The sequence below is a fragment of the Aulonocara sp. 'chitande type north' Nkhata Bay genome, linkage group LG7 (genome assembly GCF_057382095.1).
Source record: "Aulonocara sp. 'chitande type north' Nkhata Bay isolate Kocher_YH1m ecotype deep benthic linkage group LG7, A_spYH_male_GT1.1, whole genome shotgun sequence".
NCBI classification, from domain to species: domain Eukaryota; kingdom Metazoa; phylum Chordata; class Actinopteri; order Cichliformes; family Cichlidae; genus Aulonocara; species Aulonocara sp. 'chitande type north' Nkhata Bay.
Window position 1 is genome coordinate 8,820,965 of NC_141350.1, and position 22,331 is coordinate 8,843,295.

Here is a 22,331-nt window from a genome sequence, read left to right on the forward strand (position 1 = left end):
GAGTTCACCATCTCCTCCAAAGAGCCTCAGTGTGGCCGTTTATTATGTTCACACCTGAACAAACGAAGGGAAAAAATGAATGAGAGTTCAGTTTAAACGGAACAAGCACTGCAGATGTGAAAGCACCCTTAAACTGGGAATTTTGCCACTGGAAATGTTCTACCTCTGATCCTGCTTTTGGAAACTTTGGGAACCACCTATCCATCACTTTTCTTAACCACCCATTCATTTTAGGATTGCCAACGGCTGGCACCTGTTCCATCTGAACCCGAACCAGAGCTGGATTACAACCGGGTTAGGTCGCCACTCCGTCATAAGGTGCAAACACAGAAGTCCATGGGTAGTTTTGACTCACATGCTTGTCTTTGGACTGTAGTAATAAAAACAGGAAGACTGAGCCAAGACTGACCAAAAACCATCGTTGTGTGAGGCAGCAGAGCTAACCACTGCACCACTGTGATTACTGTTTTTAGCCAGAATGATCAAATTGGTTATAGTGAAAGTCCAACAAGTTTCTCCTCTTTTAATGCCCTCTTTGAACTGTTTAAGTTTGCAATGACAAAAACGATTTCACTCCAATTAATGCAGAATCACATGTGATATTTTGTTACCGTTCATAACTTAACAGAAGAATAATTAAAGATGAGTCCAGTGCAAGAGCAGCTTCCCGCTAAATGTAAGCTGGTTTCTGGCTTTGACGTGCACAAACATCGTTTTGCTTTGCATTGTCACCTCCAGCTGCAGCTTTGCAATAGAGAAGTCAAGTAGAGTTGACAGTGAGCACTGAAAGAGCTAAAGAGATTTTGATTATGATGATTTCGAGACCTGTTCTATTTTTAAACTCGTTCAAGTAACACGGCCTATTTATTCGGATTTTATTCAGGTCTTAAGATGAGATTTTATTTTTGGAATAATAAATACTTTAGAAGCCGGAAGAATAATTTTGTCTGGTGCAAATTATCTGTTGGCAGGGGAGGGGGGAATTTCATAAAAAGTGAAACAATTCAAATGTATTTCACATTGTGTCGGTTAAGAAAATGAAACTTTAATATCCACCGTGGGGAAATTTGATCAATGCAGGTACAAATGGCTGCAGGACAGATTATTAGAAATGATATAACCTAAGGATGCAATGAACAATATGTTGTTTAGTGTATTTCATATGCGGTGACTCATCCAGTGAATACACATCAATATTACAGATCAGGAAAAAAGTGTCAGCAGATGTCACACTAAGTGTTTTGTGCATCGCACCATGTGTTCTCAGCAGTTTCCAAGTGCAGCTTTATCACCAACATGTCATCGATGTTTTCCAGTGAAACAGAACAGAGAGGCATGAGGGGGATTTGACATGGAGGGAGTTTTAAGATACAGCACATCAAATGTAAAATGAAGTGGGGAGTTGGGATGAGAGGCGGCGTTAAACTCACCGTCAGGTGTAGCGCGACTCTCTGGGCACAGATGGCACCGGCACTGTTGTGGGGAAAGCAGTTTCATTCCCACTGAGGCCACTCATCTTCAGAACAAATGCGGTTATTTTACTGCAATGTGCTTTGGACAGAAATTACTGGAGAGTGTCATCTAGCTGGCAAACAGGATGAACTGGATGGTGTGATGCTGTTTGGCTGAATATACTGACTGTGCTCGCACGGGCTGCAAAACCACATTTTTACCGTTTTGCTGAATACAAATCTAGTTTGATGTTATGTTAGGTGAAGGAAAGCGGGACAAGAAGAGAATATATGGAGTCTTATTACTGGCTGTGATCTGTTTTCCTGTCCATTGCAAAACTTCCATTGCTTTCTCACAATGGCACAGGCTTTTATCCTATTAAACAAGCATTTAAATCTGACTTATTAGACTGTTGGCTCTTTGTATTTTGACAAATTTCGGGGCTAGTGAGGTTCCACAATACCTGCAATGAGCTGCTGTTTTCCACGTATAATGCTCCTGCACATGTTCAGTGAAGGGAGAAGACAATCGCACACCCTTGGTGTGAGAAAATAAATCAAAATGGAGTTATAAAGGTGGCGAGAAAGGGGGCTGAGGAGAATTTCATGGTGTTGAAGCTTGAAGTATAGATTCTTGCAGTTCTGCCAGGACCGCATGGAGTGTGGCTATTTTCCCACTTTTTGTAGTTCCTGTATGTTTAGCCACCTGCAAGGAAATAAAATTGCACAGTGGAAGCTGCATTTGTTGACACGTACTCTTGCTCTGATTCTCTCGGAGGTGTTCAGGTCACAGGTCAGCATTTGACTTGATAATTCCCCCCGGCTGCCTATACCATTTGCCTGAAACACACACACACACACTAAACTACACAGCAGTTAAATATGGAGCATTGTTGCTCATGAAAGTGAAGAACAACAAAAGTCATCTTCTGTTGTTTAGCCGTTTAAAGAGAAAACCTCATGAGCTCATTGTGTTTTGAATGAGGCGTGCAGCATCTTTGAAGTTCACATTTTAATGCTTGTTTTTGTCATTATGTCTGTAGTTTCTCCAGAGATAATTTGCCAGGAGTTCAGAGTTAATATGCTTTGTTTCTGAGATGATATCAAAACAATAAAGAGGAATTATGGCGATGCCCTCGTTTGCATCACCCTTTTCGCGAATTGTATTTAATTAGGAATGAAGTCAATCAGTCTCCTATGCGTCTAAGGTTTAATTAATTGAAGTGTGGCACGAATTATGATTGCAGACCTGACAAGCCATCAAAGACATTAGTTCTTAGCGATCCTGATACATCAGACTGTCTGATGTAAGTGCTGCTGGGTGGTTTGCTGATTTTCATGCAGGTCCTGATTGCTTTGAATACATTATTGGCAATAATTGGAGATCTATAAGGATGATGTCTGTATGAAATGAGTACAAATGACTAAAGTGCTTTCAGCACGAACACAGAATACACCAGGGTATGCCGCTGCATGTGTGGATGTATATGTGAGCCACTCAGATCAAATGCTGCAATGCTCCCCGTGGCGGCCCAACCGTGCAGAGCCAACATCTGCCACCTGGAGGTCAGCCGTTGCAAAAGCACTGCTTCAGATACAACATTTATGCACACGCTAATGCAGAGTCACATGTAGATACACAGTTGCAAAGTATATCTTTCTGAATAGATATCCTTCTAGATGCTAGGCTGAATGTGGCAGATTACCCCCCCACCCCCCCACCCCTTCCCCCAAAGATGCCATCTCCTCACAAACTCACCAGTTTCTGTCAAACAACTCAAGACAACAACCCCACAGGGGCTATCAGCCTGACACACCAGGAAGCTCTCCGGCTCTCTCCGTGCCTCTCTCTTCTCTGCAGGGTGAAAGAGGGGACAAGGTCCTTTACAGTGACTCAGATGTGCAAAATGTCAGGAATGTTTAAACATGTTCGAGTTCTCAGATGAAGAATTTTTGTGCAGAGCATCAGTGAGATTTAGGCTGACCACATGATTTTAGATGTGTGACTGAGTGCATTAGAGCCCTCTGTAACGGAGACACAGTGCTAGACTTCCTCTGCATGTATGACTGTGTGTGTTGTGTGTGTGTGTTGTCTGACTGCTTGACTGTAGCGTGGGCACACTGCCAGAGCTGCACGGAGCTCTGGTCATGTTCACAGCTCCGTCCCCTGACATCCCAGTTTGAAGCAGAGCCAACCACAGACCAGAGACATGTTGCAGCACCAATGAGGATGCATGCTGAGGCTGGAAAGAAAAAGGTGTCGGGCTGCACAAGCCAATCAGGCTAATCTGAAGGCCATCCAGAACTCAGCAGGCTAGTCTGTGATACTAGCCTGCCAGACTGTTTGACCACTGACTTGTGAGAGAGACCATGTGAAGCCTCCTAAAAGTCATTCATTTGTAATTCATCAGCATGCATACGAGTGTGCCACACATGCTGGTGAATTATATTAGCATTTAAATGTGCTTAAATGTGTCTGTAAGGATGATGGTTCTCTGTAATATGAGGGGACAATTGCCTTGTAGCTCATTTCCTTCAGTGGGTCATTAAGGAAAGTTTTCTGAAAAGGACTTATTAGAAGTTCTTAAAGGCTTCCCTTAAGGCCCGTATTCCCTGCAGAACGTGGTTATTAGTCCCAGCCTCCCAAAGAGCCCTCCCTCCGCCGCCGCCACTGTGTAGCACCATGGATGGCGCTCATCAGTGTTTATGGGAGCGTTTTAATTCTATTTCCCTCCTCCACACTCTCAGATACAGCTAGGATGGATGACATTTGGTTTTGAAATGGAAAATATTTCCAGGTTGCAAAGATGCTTTTAACTGGGCAAATGGGGGAGGCGGGATTCAAAGTGGGGGGAAAAGTGAAAGGAAATGAATTAAAATTTTCATTTTCACTTCATACTGACATGCAGTGATTTGTCGTATTTAGTTGTCCTCGACTCTCTCGCGCTCTCTGATTTATTTATTTATTTTTTTAATTGAAAGCTCTGCCGTTCTGTTTGTTGGTACATGTTCTGGGCTTCATCTCACAAATCTAAAAAGCAGACCGATGTAGTGAGACAGTAATTATTTATGGTTACATTTGACTGTTATTATAGTGATATTGTCATTGCATCCTATTCTATTTGTTGAGCCACGATCGCCCTTACTGCAATAAATCAATGAACAACTGCTAATCTCTGGCTGTCTACATGCAAAGAAATTCATGTTAAAAAAAGAAACTCACATTAACTGCTTACATTCAGCATCAAGCCAGAGCCTCATGGATCTGAAACAGAAATTCAACTCTTCCACAAATACTGACGTAGTTGCTGCAGGACTGCACTTTGGCACTTTGACGGTAATGCTTGATATATAAGCAACCAGACTATATAAATATAACCAGAAACCAGCTGTTGCAGAGAGACATGTTGCAGACAAGTTGCGTTCACTGGTGTAGACTGACTTAGATGTGTTGGCAATCTGTCTGCATTTATAAATGATGCCAATTATTTGCAAACCTTCACCAATCTGTCTGAGAGTGACTGCAGTCAGTCAGCAGTTATTTGGGGACAGGTTGCTTCCCACCTGTGTAATCGCTTTGCGATTGACATGGTCACCACGACTGCTTGCAGCCGGTTGCTGAATGTAAAAAATACTCAGTGGAGTGACCATCAAACACCATTTCCCCCACCCCCAGTCACAAGGAGGCTGCTGTCCTATTTTTGCTCTGATGTGACTGAGCCATTACTGAAAAATGGCAGTGCCACCATATGGTGATGAACACTGCAAAATGTTTTGGCTCATATCTTGGGAATTGTGAGATGTGCAGGAAAAAAACTTTTGTGTGTGTGGATTTAGTTTAATGCACTGAGGAGACTTGTTTATTGGCTACATTTCCGCCAACCATCATCAGACTCATCACGTCTAGGGGGCACTACAGTAGTGTAAACAGGTTTTGTTTTTTTGTTGTTGTTTTTTAAATCAACCCTAGTGAAGTAGTCACATAATCAGGATCCCTTCACATCCCTGCGTGCTGTCAGATGCAAAAACACCTGTAATTCTCAGTTACCCAACAGGTTGAAAGCTGCTGCAAGCAAGCTGCATCAGGGTTCTCCAGCAACTGCACATTTTTGTTCCATAAATACAGCATATTCCACCCGGCGCTCCCTGACATTTCTCAGAAAATCTTAGAAACTGTCAGATATTAAGCACGCTTGGATTCTCAAAAGAATACTTTCCAAGCGCCCACATCAGATGGAGGATTTTTTGTTTATGCATTTCTATCCTCAAGTGTAAAGATTCAGTCTAAATGTTTGTACAAGGCAGCTACTGTACATTTTCTCCATGTATAAATGTATGTATTTGGGTCTTAGCAGCATAAATGTTCTGTACGTCTTTGACTCAGAGGAGTCACAGGGGAGCTGTGGCGATGAGATTGTTGTTGTGATGTAGAGCTCTCCGTGCTTCCTGCGCGCGGATAATACACAACTTTCACAGCAAATAGTGTGTGTTTGCGGGTTCGTGTGGAGTGGCGGGGGCCTGTGCTTTCGCCTGCAGCTAATGATGTAATTATGCTGAAAACAAACGCAACAACCAAACCTGTTTAAGAAGAGTTACACAAACAAAGTCAAAACAGAGAAATATGAAAACAGCAAACTGCGGATTTTTGTCACTCATTAAGGGAAGATTTCTGATTTTTATCTCATCAGCAGAAAGGCTTGTTCTCAGATCTTCGTTGTTTTGTTTTTTCCCGTGTAGTTGTGTTTCGTCGATTCTTCTGTTTTTCCTTAAAAATGGAACAGATTATTTGAGTTTGTTCTGTGTTAACTTTGTTTTTCTTCCTCAGGCCACATCTCTCCATGGAAGGCCTCCAAACAGGTACGGTGATTGAACTAAATGTGTTTCTGGCTGTGTGTTAGGGATCAGCACTGGTTGCAGAGACTGTGTTACCTCAGAGGTGTTTGGCTTTTACTTTATTGTAAAAAGAGACATCCTCCCCTGAGCTGCTTATTACTTTGATCACTTCAGAAGGTACATCGCACCAGCTGGGGGGAAAAAAACCCCTCTTCAGGTTGATTTTTAGACTACCTGTTGCTGGCCGAACAATCTGTTCTCCTTTACATTACACAGCACATTCGGGTGTGGTGATTGTCACCACATTTAAGTTTGAAATATGATTGTTAATTTAAATTCATAATAGTTATTTTTCTTTACTGGATAATAACACGTGTTCCTTCTCAACATTATTTTCTGCATATCTGCACACACACACTCACATCCTTCAGCGTTTAGAGAAGAACACAGATTTCCTATTTTTGCCTCTACAGTGAATTTAAAATGAGGCAATCAAGATGTGATTGAAGTGTAGACTTTCAGCTTTAATTCAAGGGCTTTAAAGAGTTATAGCCATTTTACGGTCACCCCATTTTCAAAGGCTCCAAAGTTAACTGGACAAACTAATCATAAATAGAAGATTTTTCTCTTTTTTTTTAACACCTAGATGCAAATTCAGAAATGAAAAACTGACTTCATAAAGGCTAAATGCTGCATTTCCTTCACAAAGGAGGACGATGCATTGCTAGTCTGTACTGCAGCTGCTTGTTGGTCCATAGTCTGATCAGTTAATATCTTGTGACTGTCTCTGCCATTAAATAGCATTTTATTTCTTTATATTAATAGGTTTTTAACGTGAGTATATTTTGGGTCATTATTCATCTGTACTGTATTTATCTTTGTGTAACTTCAAATTAATTCTGCTATTTCAGTCAGCAGCCACATCATCAATAAACACTGACTGTGTGTCGATGCCAAATCAATGCCTCCACCATGTTGGATAGAGTGAACGAAGGCCTTGGTTTACATTTCCACGCTTCTCTCTTCTTTCATTCTAATAAATCTTTTTAATGTGCAAAAGTCTTGACTAATGTCTAATCTGATCTTGCTGTTGTTAAATGTAACCAGTAGTTTGCAGCTTGTTGTAAACTCTGTTTACATGCATGAAGGCATGAACATTCACATATCTACAGCGAAGTAATCTGCCTTGGTTACAATGTTTGGAATTCCCTCTGTGATCATGAACTTTAGTTGTCTTCTGTTATCTTTTATGCTTTTTGGCGTTGCTGAGCTGGCTGAGCTTTTAAAATGAACCAGATCGTAGAGTAAGCACTCGACCCCAAGCTAGTGACGGCTTCCTTCACTTACTTTGACACCTTATTAATCAGCACATTGTGAGTGACCGCGAACCATCAGAAAATCTAACCCTCATAAACAACATTGGACCTTTTATCTATATGGTAAATGGTAAATGGCCTGTATTTGTATAGCGCTTTACTAGTCCCTAAGGACCCCAAAGCGCTTTACATATCCAGTCATCCACCCATTCACACACTGGTGATGGCAAGCTACATTGTAGCCACAGCCACCCTGGGGCGCACTGACAGAGGCGAGGCTGCCGGACACTGGCGCCACCGGGCCCTCTGACCACCACCAGTAGGCAACGGGTGAAGTGTCTTGCCCAAGGACACAACAACCGAGACTGTCCAAGCCGGGGCTTGAACCGGCAACCTTCCGATTACAAGGCGAACTCCCAACTCTTCAGCCACGATCGAACCTGTTATTTTATCTCCTTAAGTTATCATAAAATAACAAAGACTGACATTTAACTGTCTGGTTACTTTTAAGCCTGTTAAAATGAGAAAACTGTCCCAACCATTTAGTCTGTTATTTTTATTAAACCCTGTGAATTAAAGCTGAAAGTCTGCACTTCACTCACATCTTGATCATTTCATTTCAAATCTACTGATGAATATCTCCAAAGGCAAAATTTCAAAAACTGTGTCTGTTGTCTTTAATTCTGTTGCCTTGACATAGCATTCATTACTGTTTGAAAGATCATAATGCCCATGTTCAGCCTATTGTGTTTAGATATGGAAAGTTAAACCCGCAATGCAAAAACAGTCTTTTGTGTCCAGCACTTAAACATTTGATGTGTTTAATCCTGAATACTTGGCAGAAGGAGTTTTGAAGTCTTCATAGCGACATATTTGAACTATTATTTATAGTGATAATTTATAATAAAATAATAATAATAAGTAATGATTAATTTAAGACAAACAATAAAAATGAATGGGCAAAACTGAGTTAAGTTAAAAAACTGTTGTTGGTGCTTCCTTCTAGTTACCTGACCAATGGGATCCACACAGCAGCCCTCAAGCAAATCTGTCTGGTCCAGTATTGCCGCCTGGTACGCCCTTCCCAAACCAGCCACAGCACCGCACTTCTGTGCCTGACTCCACCGAAGGCTTCGACCTTAACAAACCCGACCCGTATGACCTTTATGAGAAGTCGAGGGCCATCTACGAGAGCAGACGTGAGTACAGAAAACTTTATTTTTTAGTTTAAGGCGGAAAATCGAGCATTGTTTTAACTGTAAGCTCCTGTGTGTCAGGCCCGGAGTACGAAGAGGTGGAGGTGCACCTGCTGAGGGAGAAGACTGGATTCGGCTTCCGCATCCTGGGGGGAGACGAGGCCGTGCAGGCTGTGAGTCCGGACGCCCGTGACAAGGCTCGTATGGGACGGGCTGGACCACACTCATATTTTAACCTCATACACACCAGCCTCATCTGACTTGCACTTAATCTTGTCTCACATTCTCCATCCAGTCCCAAACATCTGACCAAAACAGCCTCCAGACACACACACAGACTTGCACACAAGTGGCCTTCTCACACTTTGCTGACCCTCTAACTGCTCAGTGCCTCCCATACTGAAGTAACGCCTTGCTAACTTGTCCACGTTGTACAACAGCATGCAGTCTATGACAGAGAAAGAATGTGACATAAGGATATAAAGAAGGTGAAAAACTGTTACCATGACCCAAAGGTAGTTTACAAGCTAAGTAAAGCAACTGTTGTGTGTTTCCACTTGTCTTCGACTCATCTCCTTCACCCAAATCTATGCTGCTAATATTGATTGTCTTTGAACAGATTGTCATTGGCGCTATAATAGAGAACACTCCCGCTGAGCGCGACGGGCGGCTTCGACCCGGGGATGAGCTCATTTCTGTGGATAAAAATGTGGTTGCTGGGAAACCGCACAAATACGTAATAGACTTGATGCACGCAGCCGCTCGCAATGGTCAAGTCAGCTTGACTGTGAGAAGGAGAGTGCAAATGCCTGGTGAGGACATGTTTTGTTTGTTGATTTTTTTTTTTCTGTTCTTTTTTGTTTTGTGTTTTTGTCTTTTTTTTCACACTTGACCAAGATTGGAGAACAGGCTGCACATTTCACTGGCATCAAATTAAAAAAACACAGCTTGGACACAGCACACATGCTAACAGTCTGCGCGCAGGATCTCTGTGTACTTCTCACCCACACATCCTTTCTGTGGTAGTAGATCATACACACATTTATCCTTTGTTCATCGTCAGCTCTGCAGCAGCAGGCTCTGTGGTTTGTGTCTTTCTGGGTGCGCTTCTCCCGCAGGGGCAAGCGGTTACAAAAGAGTCATAAATGACAAGCAGAGAAGCCAAGTTTGACTTTGACACAGAATCCCTGCTGGGATTGAAGAAGACCACTGTTGTTTTCATTTTTGTCAGTGGCTACATCTTTCATCTTTAGCTGCTTTTGTCGGGAAACTGTGAAAACTCAATGACCGCCGTGAGCGGACTCATCTCGCCTGCTCTCGTCCTCTCCTTCAGGTGAACCGTGTCCCGTGAACGGCCGCAGCCCCGGCTCAGTGTCCACGCAGCACAGCTCTCCACGTAGCGACGCAGCTTCAGCTTCGGGCCCTCCGGTGGTCGCTGCCCCGGTTGCCACTTCGCCACCGGAGGGATCTTCCCTGCAAACCAGCGATGTGGTTATTAACCGCAAGGAGAACGAGGGCTTCGGCTTTGTCATCATCAGCTCCCTGAACAGACCGGAAAATGCCACCGTCATCAGTGAGTTACAATGACTTGCATCTGTCAGGATCCCAGAAGGTCATTCCTAAAGATAAATGGTGATTTTTACATCCTGATGAGCAATCATCCTAAAGATGGTGGCTGTGTAGTCACCTTTTTAGTTTTTGCTGCTGTATCTATTTCATGAGGAAAAATGCAAATGCATAATTTAATCTCAAACCAACACGGGCCTCCTGCTCGACCAGCATAAAAACTTTATGGTATAAAGTTCGAACATATATAATGACTCCTGTGCAAATTTAGCTTCATATCTCAAATATTTTTAGGATATATTTCTTATGATTTATATATATATGTATTTTTTAAATGTATTCATTTTTTTTAAATTTCACATTGCCTGCTGTCTTCAAAGTCGATGCCTGGTTAGAGATTAGGTCATTATCATAGAATCACTTCCACTAAAGTGCTGTTTCTTATCCCGTCCAGTAGCTTCAGAGCTTCCATTAGTCGGGGTCAAGAGAAATTAATTTGTCTTGTAAGACTATAATTTTTGTGGGGATTTTTTTTCCTCTTGATTCAGCCTAAGTAGTATTAAAAGCATCTTTCTGTCTTAAATGAGGCTTTATTAAACATATGATTACGCTTTGCTACAGGGAGCTAATATCTTTCAGCAGACTGTGGGATTCTTCAGTCCGATTGGACTGATGGCACAGTGAAGATGTTTTGTTCTGAAGATTAATGGATTCTTCTCAAATGTCCTACACATTCTGGGAACATCCACTGCAATATTTCTGTACACACCTAAAAATACACATACCCCCTAAGTGGGTCTGGCATACCCATTTTGGGCATACTGAACTAATTTTAAACATTAGTTCAGGATGTAATGGTGCTTGGTGAATAGTCCCTGAGGGGTTCAGAGATATTTCATAATGAAGTGAAAATTTTCTGTTTTTTGTTAAGTGTATGTAAAAGCTTAAATTCAAAATTTAATGTGTTTAGTTGGCATACTGTCATCATGAAATTTTAAAACCTACACTTCTGTGTTGCAACTTCAAGGCAACAAAATATTTAAACCTGTCATTTTAAACAGTGGCTGCAGTCCTAACCTGTGAAGCTAAGGCTGTAATACAAACACTAATGTGCTGTTTTCACATCTTTCTTCAAAATTGCTCATGACCAACCACCTTGCTGTTGTCCGTTTCCAGCTGTGCCCCATAAAATAGGACGCATCATCGAGGGCAGCCCGGCCGACAGATGTGGGAAGCTGAAGGTGGGCGACCGGATCCTGGCAGTGAACGGACAATCCATTATCAGCATGCCGCATGCAGACATCGTCAAGCTCATTAAAGATGCTGGACTAACAGTCACTCTGCACATCATACCAGAGGAGAGTAAGTGTTTTGGTGCGGCAAATAAAACCAGACGTTGTTCTGTGAATGTTTATTTGGCTCCTGTTTTACCTTTGCAGGAAACTCCCTGAACTCGGTGCCCTCTATCTCATATGAATATATTTTATTTCACTTCGCCAAAGAAAGTCTTACACACACAAAATGTCGCATTTACTGAGGTTAAAAAGTCAAAAGGCTTCTATATTTAGTCATCTATAAAGGATACAGGGTTTGTGCTTGGTGATGCAGAAACATAAAGGTTAGAAGGTTTTTTTAGCAAATGGAGCAAATAATTCAGAAGAGTTCTCTTCTGCAATCTTAAGCATCCTGAGCATGTTTTATTTGTCAATCCATTCAATTCACTTTTTATTCAAAGCTTTGTCAATCGGGTACAATCTTACCTAACCCTCTGTCCATCGCAGGCTCCCATTCTGGTCCTAGTTCAGAGAAGCAGAGCCCCATGACCCAGAAACACAGCCCGCAGACCCAGCCCAGTCCTGTAGCCCAGACAAGCCAAGGAGGCACGCAGTCTGGCCAAATGGTCGCTCAGCCAGGTCAAGCACCCGGACAGACACCAGTCCAACCCGGCCAGACACCAGCTCAGACAAACCAAGCGGTGACTGGTCCTCCTGCACCAGCAGGAACCCAGCAGAGCCCAGTCACGCAGCCATCTGGCCCCCATCCACAGCTCTACCTCCACGATGGCAGGTAAGGCTGGGTTAAGAGGGTGTTTGGTAAGATTTGTTAAAAAGCACACAGAATGACTGAAAGGAGGAGGGGCATGAAGTTCACAGGTGACAGATACCAAATTGTGCATGCTGAAGAGAGTGTCCCAGTCAGTGTAGCAGAAAACCTGTGACTGCAGACAACTGATGTCCCAGTCAGACACTCTGTCTCAGGCTGGTTTCTACCCAGTTGCATAACACCACTTAGCTTCTACAGTGTGCAGTGAATAATTTACTTTAAGGTATCACCTCTATAATGCAGGATCCTAGCAATTGGACCCTGCTGTGTGTCAAAACTATGAAAGTGTGAGTGTCCGCGCACGCAAGTCTCAGAATGCGACACTGTGAGCAGTCCTCCCAGAGCTGTGAGTTGATGCCCATTTTGCAAGTGTGAACTTGATAAAAGTTTCATAACAGAGGCTGATATTCCCACCTATCCATTTTGTGATGAGCCTTCTCATCTGCACACACCCAGTAATTGTCTGTTTTTTTCCTTCCTTACATCTCCAGTGTTACTTCGCCAGCAAATTTATTCCAACAGGGATGCTTTTTTCACCTCGCTGCTCAGATTTTTGTCAACTTTTCATTCTCATGGCAGGTCAGAGGTAAAAGCAAGACAGGATGTCAAACCTGACTTCCGCCATCCTCCATTCACTGACTACCGGCAACCGCCGGTAGATTACCGTCACCCACCAGTGACTGATTATCGGCAGCCACCAACACTGGACTACAGACACCCACCTGGTCTGCTGGATTTTAGACAGCACCCTGCAGCTGCACAGTTCCCTCTAGGGATCCCAGCTGACTTCAGACCACAGGTAGAGCTTGACCAAGAGCTGTCTGCTTATGTTGACCGTACATCCTTCATTTGTATGCAGGTTTGTAACTTATTCCAATTATATTTATCATAATCATTGCTTTTCACATAGAAATCGCATATTTGATTTTTTTCTGTTGTAAATCGTCTACATTTTGTTCTGCAGGACTATGATTACTTTACAGTGGAGCTCGAGAAAAGCGCTAAAGGTTTTGGCTTCAGTATTCGAGGAGGCAGAGAGTACAAGATGGACCTGTTTGTGTTGCGCCTTGCAGAGGATGGTCCTGCTATACGAAATGGAAGGATGAGGGTGAGATAAGGAAAACCACGACAAGAGTGAAAGCACTCTTTGGCAGATGGTTGGGATTGCACTTGGTGAATAGTAATGGCTCTGTTTTATTTTTCAAAATGGAAAAAGTAAGTCTGATTAATCCGAAGTAAGCCAAACACACACATACATCCATCTAAATGGTCGTGTCACATAATATCACTCAGCGTCCTTGTTAAAATTTAGTAATGGTGTAAAGTTTAACAGAGCATGGATTTTTCCTTCTGCTCAAGTGAGTAAGTATGAATGCATTGAGTAAATTGAGTGAATTGAGCAAACCTTTTGCTCACTCTTAACCACTCGTGTTGAAATGTACTTGAACAAGTTGCTCAGTGGAGGTTCCCCAAGAGAAGACTGGTTCTGTGGAAAAGTTACTCTGCTGTGAGTAAACCGAGGGTGGCAGAAACTGACCCGCTCCTGTGTGTGTCTCGTCCAGGTTGGAGATCAGATCATAGAGATTAATGGAGACAGCACCAGGGACATGACTCACGCCCGCGCCATTGAACTCATCAAAGCGGGAGGCAGGCGGGTCAGGCTGCTGCTAAAGAGAGGCACAGGACAGGTGCCAGAATATGGTGAGTTTTCCTTACAAAGAGACGCAGTCTCATTGTTTACACTCTTACTAAAGATTTACTGTTTGCTCTTCAACTTAACTCAAGAACACATTAACATGCATTCATATCTGTCCACTTTTTACTCCTCGACTAATATCTGAAAGCCTACTTTGATTAAACAGTAGATGGTAACGAGCGACTCTCAAGCCTTCGTGTGTTGTAACCCCTCTGCTTTAAGTCTAATGATTGGTATAGGCTTTTATTTGCCTTCCCTCAGGAATGGTACCTCCCAACCTCTCCATGTGCATGAAAGGTGACACACTAAGCTCCCCCTATTTCTTCCTAATGGGCCACTCTAAAGACACGGTTTGTGAAAACTGCATGTCTCTCTCTCTCCATACTGATTAATCTGTGTGCTATAACTGTGGTCACGAGTTTTTGCATGGGAAAGTAGCTGACATGTGTGCATCTGTGCTCGTGTGTGCTATAGTAAGAGTGGAAGATGGTTTGTAGTAAACTATTGGGTCTAATTGTCCTGAAGAGGGTTTTGAAGTAGACTTTGTACTCGAGAGCTGCTCGGGATCAGTCCGTCACACACAGCTGCAAATATGTTAACTGTTTACAAGCACTGAATAAATCCTTACACGTAAGTCTGTTGCTGTGCTGCTTATACACATGTGCATGCAAGTTTGTCTGATATTATAAAAGAACGTGTTTATCTCTGGGGTGTTTTCCCTTTCTTTCTGTGTCTGTATGCATGTGCATGATCATTTCCACCTCTTTCATATCAGTCCTCTTGAGCATATTGTTTTCCTCCCTGACAGACTGTGCCGGCCCCTGGGATTCCCTTTCTACAGCCCACTCTGCCCTGCAGGAAGTGACCCTGGAAGCTCACCTGAATCCATTGCTCTCATCCCATCCATCGTCAGCCCCAGATTCCCCTCATCGGCTCCCTCTAGAGGCCACAGTGTGCATGGCAGACAAAGCTCCAAAGCTGACAGACCACAGCTCCATTAGAGGGGCTGCAGGTGGCAGGTCCACCGAGCAGAAATGCATCATCAGGGGGCAGGGAACCCCTCAGGGGTCGGGAGAGATGGACTGTGGACCGGGCGACAGACAGCTTCGTGCTTTGCCTTCCAAAGCTATTGTGGGAAAGTGCATTGACAGAAGAGAGAGGCAAAGGGAGACTTGCTCCCCCTGCTGTAAGAGAAAGGATCTGCATACACAAGCGTTAAGCACTATCTGGCCCTGGGACCCATTTGCTGGTGTGAATTTGAACGGAGCCTCTCAGGGCAGTGGAGATGGACATATCAGCCTCCAGGAGAGGCTGGTGTCCCGAGGTCTGTTCTCCAGAGAAGATGAGCGGGCCGGTGGCCACATTGGGCTCTACTGCCCCTCCAAAAACGTGGAAGATCCTCCAACAAGGAGTGCTGCTGCCTCCCCGAGGCCCTGGAATGTCCCTGGGTCTGACAAACTGCCTGGCACCCTGAGGTCCTGGACCTCCACAGTAAGCAGGTAGAAGGGATCTTACTGGTTTGGGCCGAGTCACACTGTATGGCTCCTCATTCAGTTCACCACTGGACCTTTCAGAGAACCAGTAGATCTCCCTTGCCGCCTCTGTCTGCCCTGTTTTCATCGCCATCGACTTCTGAGATCATGTTTTATATTTCAGTTGTTGTTACAAGATGATTATTACACCCACCACCTTAAAGACAAAGAAACTTACACAGCTATTGTAACATATGGTCTAAACCTTTGGGGACCCTTTTATGCGACTTCTGATTTTCTGATCACAGATGGAGCAATGACGCCTGACTCTGAGTGGAGCTGTACTTTCGATATGTACCTTTAAATGCTCGACTGTATCTGGTTCAGACTGTTTAGTGCAGCGTGGGCTCACACAAGGAAGAGAAACATATGTAGAACCAGGGGATTTCTGTTTTCTTGCCCTGTTTTCTCTGCGCAGTGGGATGAACCAGACTACAGGTGTGTCAGATGGAAGCAGTGACACTGAAACTCCTGGAACACACGGCACTGACCCCAACCACAGCCCAGTTAACCTGACATATGTTAAATCGCACATGCCTACCAATATATCTCATACTATAAATGTAAAGATGTGAAAAATATGTACATTTGGTAAACTCAGAAACATACCTATTGGTGTTTTTGAGGCAGTGTTGTAGTTAGACACATTGTTTAAAAAAAACAAACAAACAAAAAAAGAAGCAGGACAGTATTTTAGGATCACTGTTTCCACGGCCTCGTCTAAAAACTACATATCAAAGACTGTGCGAGTCACCACACCCGGACCGCCGAGGCAGGCGGCGTTTGTGTGCATGGATATACACCACCATGTCTTTAGACAGGGACTCGTGTCTTTTAAAGGCAGAAAATCGAGATGTGGAGCAGACCGGTCGGCACTCATGAGACGAAAAGGATTTTTTTTCCCCACGAAATTGAACAAAATTGAACTTTTGTGTAACTGAAGACAGTTGGCTTAGTAAGAACTCATGATACTCTTCTGAGTTATGTACACAACTTGATCACAGTCAACCATGCAGTCATTGTGCAGAATTATAAGCTGTGTTGTATTCATTTTAATGATCAAAAGGAAAAATTTGTCCAGTCTCTATTTCCCATTTCTATGCCTTTAACTGTGCTAAGTGTACCACATCACTGTGGGAGAGGGGCATCGGTGCGGGGAAGAGGAGGCCGATGGTTATGAGGTGGGGCAGAGTGCCTTACTCGAACTAATGCAGAGCTGTTGCCGTTGTGAAGTATTTTGGGAACTGAATGCAAAACAGATATCAGCGACCATGCACACGCGTCAGCAAACCACTAAGTTTCGTCGGACGCCAAGCAGTATATATCTTGATGCACTCGGCTGTATAGCTTGTCAGTGTCAATGATTGCCCTTTGTCCCCTTGTGTTTTAAAGGGGATAACATGTAGCCTGTAGCATCACATCCTCTTCTTAGAGTCGTCTGGGAGTGTAGAGCTGTGAACGTCTATGGAGACAGGGCTGTATCAAAGAGGACCACGGTTTCTGTGTTTCAGCTTAACGTTAAGTTTGTATTCTTGCCCGCAAATGTCACATCTGTGAAACATACATGCATTTAAATATGACGTCACTGTCCTCCTGCATTTCTCCATTTCGATGTCATCAATTTCTCTCAGCGGGATGTGTGCTCTTTATTAAAACTTTATCACTTAAGCTTTTGAGTACTGGAGGACCAGATTAATTTAAAAAAAAAAGATTGCGACTGTTTGACTGAATGCAACATGATGGTACATCCAAGCTGTGCTCGTAAGCTGCTGGGAAAGCCAGGCACCTGCAGACTGGGATACTAGTAAGACTTTGTGCATTGAGAGTCATCGGGCCTGATCCTGATTCGCGGTGGATTCTGACTGAGCTGTGTGTTCTGTGATTAAAATGGTTGTGGAAAGACGCAGTAGGCTGTAGAAACGTGTTTGCCGTATGTACAAATGTCAAAGTTAGGAAACGCTGAAAGAATACGTCATCCAGCCCTCTGTCTCCATCCAGGCCGCCCCCACCCCCACCCCTTGCCTGCTGTGACCGATTTTTGTATGAAGAAACAAAAAAAATCTGCTTATCAGAACCTGTGAAGGATGGCACGCTCATAAACCCCCACTGAGATCAAGTATAACTGTGTAGTGTTAATTGTGTACTATTCACCTTGTACAGCTGTATTCCTACAAATATGGTTTACTGTATCATTGATACTGTAGTTTCAAAGACGTGAACAACTATTTTTATGAAATGCGACAGTACTGATATATTACATTTTGCTAAAAAACAAAACTTGTTTACTGAAAGATATTCTGAAATACTGTCAAATAAACTCTTGACATGGTGTAAAATATTCTCTTCTACAGGTTCTTGCTTGTAAAATTGGGACGAGAGAAAATAATGGATCAGTTTATTCATCAATGTATAAATAATCAACAATTTGGGTTATTAAGTAGTCGTTTACCCAAACAAAACAGCAAATATTCACTGCAGTTAAGCATCGCTATTGAGGAGTACTAGGTGAGGGCTAGTTCTTTTAGGTTCAGCAGATAACAAGATGGTGTATCGGTCAGGATACAGGAAGGAGGACAAGAGGCTTCCACTTTGCTGGATTGTCACCGCCAGCTGTTTTATTGCCACCTAGATGGTCAGTGTTGCCAGCAGTTTCCAGTCACGAACTTAACACTCGGAGCATCACCGTGAAGGATGGCAACCAGGAACACAGCTTGATGAGGTAAAACAGACCTAACACGGAAAGACCATCTCCCCTCCTGGAGTAGCAGGATGAGCATTTTAGAAAATTTCTGCATTTATATTTGACTCTAAATGATGTTTTCCTATTTATTCTTATCATGGATATGCCTACGTCATTTCCCGCAACTCCACCCCACACAATATTGCAGAGCAAAGACATAAAATCTCAGAGCCTTTTATACAATCACTTTCAGCCATTTTTTTTTTTATTGCTAAATTGTGTGTGCCGTTTATTTAAAAGAGCAACCAGCAATCACAACACCGCTGGCTCTGAGACTTTCAGCACTTCCAGCCATAGACGGGTCAGATTGTAGCAGGATGTACAACACAGTTAAATGCAGACAGTGAACTTAAAACTTATTTTCCCACATCAGTTTCCTATTTAACCAATGTCACCAACAAACACTCTTATACTTTTCACACAATTCCACTTTAAAAGGGACACACATCCATCCATCAACGCTTCTCTGGTGGAGCTAATCCCAGCTGCCATCGGGTGATAGGCGGGGTATACCACAGACAGATCACCAGGCTATTGCAGGGCTAATAGTTACGTCCATTCACGCTCACATATACACCTACGGCCCATTTAGAATCACTGCTTAACCAAACCTGCATGTCCCTGGACACTGGGAGGAAATCACAGGGAAAAGATCCAGGCTCAGCTCAGTTAGCAGATGGATTTAAACCCAGAACCCCAATACCCATGCACACGTTTCTCCCTTTTTGCATGTGATGAGATGCATTTTAGACCGGGGCACTGAGAAGTTGTTCCATGTCCCTGACAGGTTTAAGTATAACATTCACTTCTGTAAAAAGGCTGAAGTATGAGGAAGGGGCCCCACAGCAGAGGGAAGTGAAAATGTGTTGGCCTGCAGGTATCTTTGCAGTAAATCTAATCAATTCTACAACATTTATCTAAGAATTTCTGCTTTCCATCTCTCCAGTGATGCTGACACGTGACAAGTGGAGGTACTGACTACAGTCTTTCATAAGTAGATGAATCACTGCTTCTGGTTTGTGGAATTACACAGTTAAAACAGATACAAATACACATTTTTAACAAAAAAGGGAACATTTTATAATAAAACTTGTAAACATCTCCCCAGCATGTCATTGCTGTGTGTGGGTAAGGCCAAGATTGTGAGCATCTGCTGTTACTCAGTGTAGTTTTCAGCAGGAAGCTGAGTTTCACTGTTTTCCTGCGCTGGCAGGTCATCCTTCTGAGGAAGGAGAAAATAAGAAATTAGTACCACTAAAAAAAAAAAAAAGAAAGAACTAAATTGCTCTTGTACTTGTTTTACTTCTGCGTTAACTTACAGGTTTGTAGATTCCCATTTGGAAACGACAGCAAACTACATCAACCAAGAATCCCACCAAGCCGTGGATCATACCTGCCGGGAGAGAAAAACTTTAAATACTGATGTTCATGTTCAGGGTTTAGATGAGGTGAAGGCAGCTTGGTCTAAGTTGTTACCTGCTGCTTTTATGCAGTGGCTAAATCTGTGAATAATGCATAAAGTTTTTCTCTTCATCCAGGTGGATTAACAGGATTCATTTAAGAATGATGGTTCACAAACAGAGTCACAGGATCCTCCAGGGCTTAGTCTTGGCAGGAACACCATGTTTGGGATTACAACATTCAGGTACTTCTGCTGTTAAGCTGAAGATTTCTGTGAGAATACTTGGATCTACTTTGTTAAATTACATGCAAAGGTCTCATATCCTGTTTTACTGGTTAAAGGGTCACTCTAAAGCTTTTTGTTATAATAGCCAAAGTATCAATGAGATCAGCCTGTGTACAAATGACTCCTTCAGACTTTACTGAACTGTTTCTGTTCTGCTCTTGACCCTGTACGATATCAGTGAGATCTTAGACACAGAAACTCCACCCACCTGCTGTTTAATCTCTCTGGAGAGGCTGCGAGGTGTAGCCAATTAGAAAAAAATGGCTTAAAACTGGATATGGGAGCTAAAACCACTTAACACAAGTCGACAACATGAGAGGTTCCACTATAAGATAAATAAGTATTCATTTGTACTGTGAATCGTGCAAAGCTAAAGTATAAAAGTCTATACATGAGCATAATAAGAGCACTTTATGATGGGAATTTGTTAGTATGGTTCTTGCATTATAGCATGATTTAATTAGTTAACTTGCAAGGAGCGATTGTCATGAAATGCTTGTAAGCAGCTCTGACATTCAAAATCTATTTTCAAAGTTTTAAAGGTTAGTGTATCTTTTGACTTTCCTCCTATAAAGATGTGACGACCTCCCCTGTACCCTTGATGACGAGTTTTGACACGTCAGTATACGTCAACAATGTCGTGGTTTGACGATCATTAGAATAACTTCCAGGTTTTTCCAAGGGTAGCTGCATAAACAGCACCGCAGTAACTTCTTATCCACATGCAGTGATTTTGTTCTATAAGCAGGCTGAAATATGACCAAAACAACTCAGGTCAGAAAAGAGCTTCAAGGGTTACTCCTGTTAGGCTTTCAAGGGGTAAAGGGTTAAAGCTGTTGCTGCTGCTTGATGCCTCCTTGTTCTGAACAAACAATCACTGTGACCTCCAAGTTGGTTTTCAGTCAGGAGAGCAATCTGAAAATGTTACTGCAGCACACTCTTAATGCAGACGGCACTCAAACAGCATGAGCACGTTAGCTACCTGTGGTGGAGAAAATGCCTCCGATGATGCCGCAGAGTCTGACGAGGAACTGCCACAGAGGCATGTGCTGCTCAGTGACTTTGACCATTAGTGAGCTGATATCATATTTCATAAAGATCCCTGAGACTCCGTGGCTGCCTGCAGCATGGTTTATCACACGTTCCTGTGGGACAGCCAAAGGCATACAGATGCTTTCAGTACAATGATGCACTATCTACTCCCCAGCTAAAACAGTACAAACCCAGACCTACCCGCTCAGTGACGGAGTACTGATGCGTGTCTGCAGACACTTTGTAGGTGTTCAGTTTGGTTGGCACAATGGTGATGAAGTACTGAAACATGTGGTTAGCTGGAAAGAAGCATCAAGAGCCATCAGTGGAAATAAAAGTTTATCAGAGCACTTTAATAACAAGTAATTCAACAACATCTGAAACACCAACTTACAATCAATAGCAATTTTCTCTGTGCCGTCCAGAGGGCTGATCATTCCAGGAAGTGGCTCTCCGAAGGACAGGTGGTCAATCCGGTGAGAGAAGTTGTAAGCTGTAACAAATACAAAACAATAAATAATCTTTATAACATATAAAACAGTTTAATTTCCATCTGTTGCTGCCATTTGGTGTCAGAAAGTCTGCAAACCTACAGTCATGGCTGACGAGGGCGGCTAAATGGGCGTGACCTCGAGGATGCGGGATGGACCTGTAAGTGGATGAAAAGGTCAGCGTTAACTTTATATGTAAATCAATGACATGAAAACAGCCAAAATATCCCATGCTAGTGATCTAATTTGCAAACAGAGCAGCACAGAGGTGAGCAGAGGTTAGAGCACGGGTATCAAGGCCCCGACTCCAGCCCTTGATAATAAGATGGGAGCAAAACCAACTTCTGTGGGGAAATTTGTATTTGATAATCAATGTGCAAAACTATAAGCTTGCAGAGAGCAATGTCACCTTTCCATATAGCGGTAGAAGCAAGTCATTTCAGTCTCTGTGTGATTCCCCTCCTCATAGCCACTGATGTCAATGCAACTTTCCGTCTCTCTTGATGGAAATGTGTTGAAATAGTTTTACAAAAGCGATTGGGATTCATCCCACATCAGCATAAAGAAGTACTGAACAGCAGAGCTGTGCGATAATCAAATTTTAATTTTAGCTTTCAGATTATTAAACCAAGATAACAAAAATCATTACTGTTCCATATTCTATTCATTTATAATTACCACTCCACAA

General features: G+C 42.9%; 2 protein-coding genes across 3 annotated transcripts in view; one reads left to right on the forward strand and one right to left on the reverse strand.

Annotated features, from left to right (window-relative positions):
- The window catches only part of LOC147324513 (membrane-associated guanylate kinase, WW and PDZ domain-containing protein 2-like), an 89,488-nt gene extending 71,469 nt beyond the window's left edge, over nucleotides 1–18,019 (forward strand). Inside the window, exons 12-22 of one of the 2 annotated variants that reach the window (XM_086298359.1) lie at nucleotides 6,277–6,308; nucleotides 8,607–8,799; nucleotides 8,878–8,993; nucleotides 9,416–9,608; nucleotides 10,130–10,369; nucleotides 11,539–11,724; nucleotides 12,144–12,429; nucleotides 13,045–13,324; nucleotides 13,430–13,573; nucleotides 14,028–14,166; nucleotides 14,970–18,019. In XM_086298359.1, coding sequence (XP_086154485.1) covers nucleotides 6,277–6,308; nucleotides 8,607–8,799; nucleotides 8,878–8,993; nucleotides 9,416–9,608; nucleotides 10,130–10,369; nucleotides 11,539–11,724; nucleotides 12,144–12,429; nucleotides 13,045–13,324; nucleotides 13,430–13,573; nucleotides 14,028–14,166; nucleotides 14,970–15,664 — 2,504 coding nt within the window. In that variant the 3' untranslated portion in view covers nucleotides 15,665–18,019. The remainder of the gene's footprint in view (nucleotides 1–6,276; nucleotides 6,309–8,606; nucleotides 8,800–8,877; nucleotides 8,994–9,415; nucleotides 9,609–10,129; nucleotides 10,370–11,538; nucleotides 11,725–12,143; nucleotides 12,430–13,044; nucleotides 13,325–13,429; nucleotides 13,574–14,027; nucleotides 14,167–14,969) is intronic. The other variant, XM_086298360.1, reaches the window with a different exon arrangement.
- Nucleotides 18,020–18,074: 55 nt separating this feature from the next.
- LOC147324514 (endoplasmic reticulum-Golgi intermediate compartment protein 2-like) overlaps nucleotides 18,075–22,331 on the reverse strand; it is a 6,773-nt gene continuing 2,516 nt past the window's right edge. Inside the window, exons 8-13 of the mRNA XM_086298373.1 lie at nucleotides 21,746–21,801; nucleotides 21,547–21,645; nucleotides 21,354–21,451; nucleotides 21,103–21,265; nucleotides 19,753–19,826; nucleotides 18,075–19,655 (exon numbers count right to left, since the gene is read on the reverse strand). Of these exons, the coding sequence (XP_086154499.1) occupies nucleotides 19,590–19,655; nucleotides 19,753–19,826; nucleotides 21,103–21,265; nucleotides 21,354–21,451; nucleotides 21,547–21,645; nucleotides 21,746–21,801 (556 nt within the window). The 3' untranslated portion in view covers nucleotides 18,075–19,589. The remainder of the gene's footprint in view (nucleotides 19,656–19,752; nucleotides 19,827–21,102; nucleotides 21,266–21,353; nucleotides 21,452–21,546; nucleotides 21,646–21,745; nucleotides 21,802–22,331) is intronic.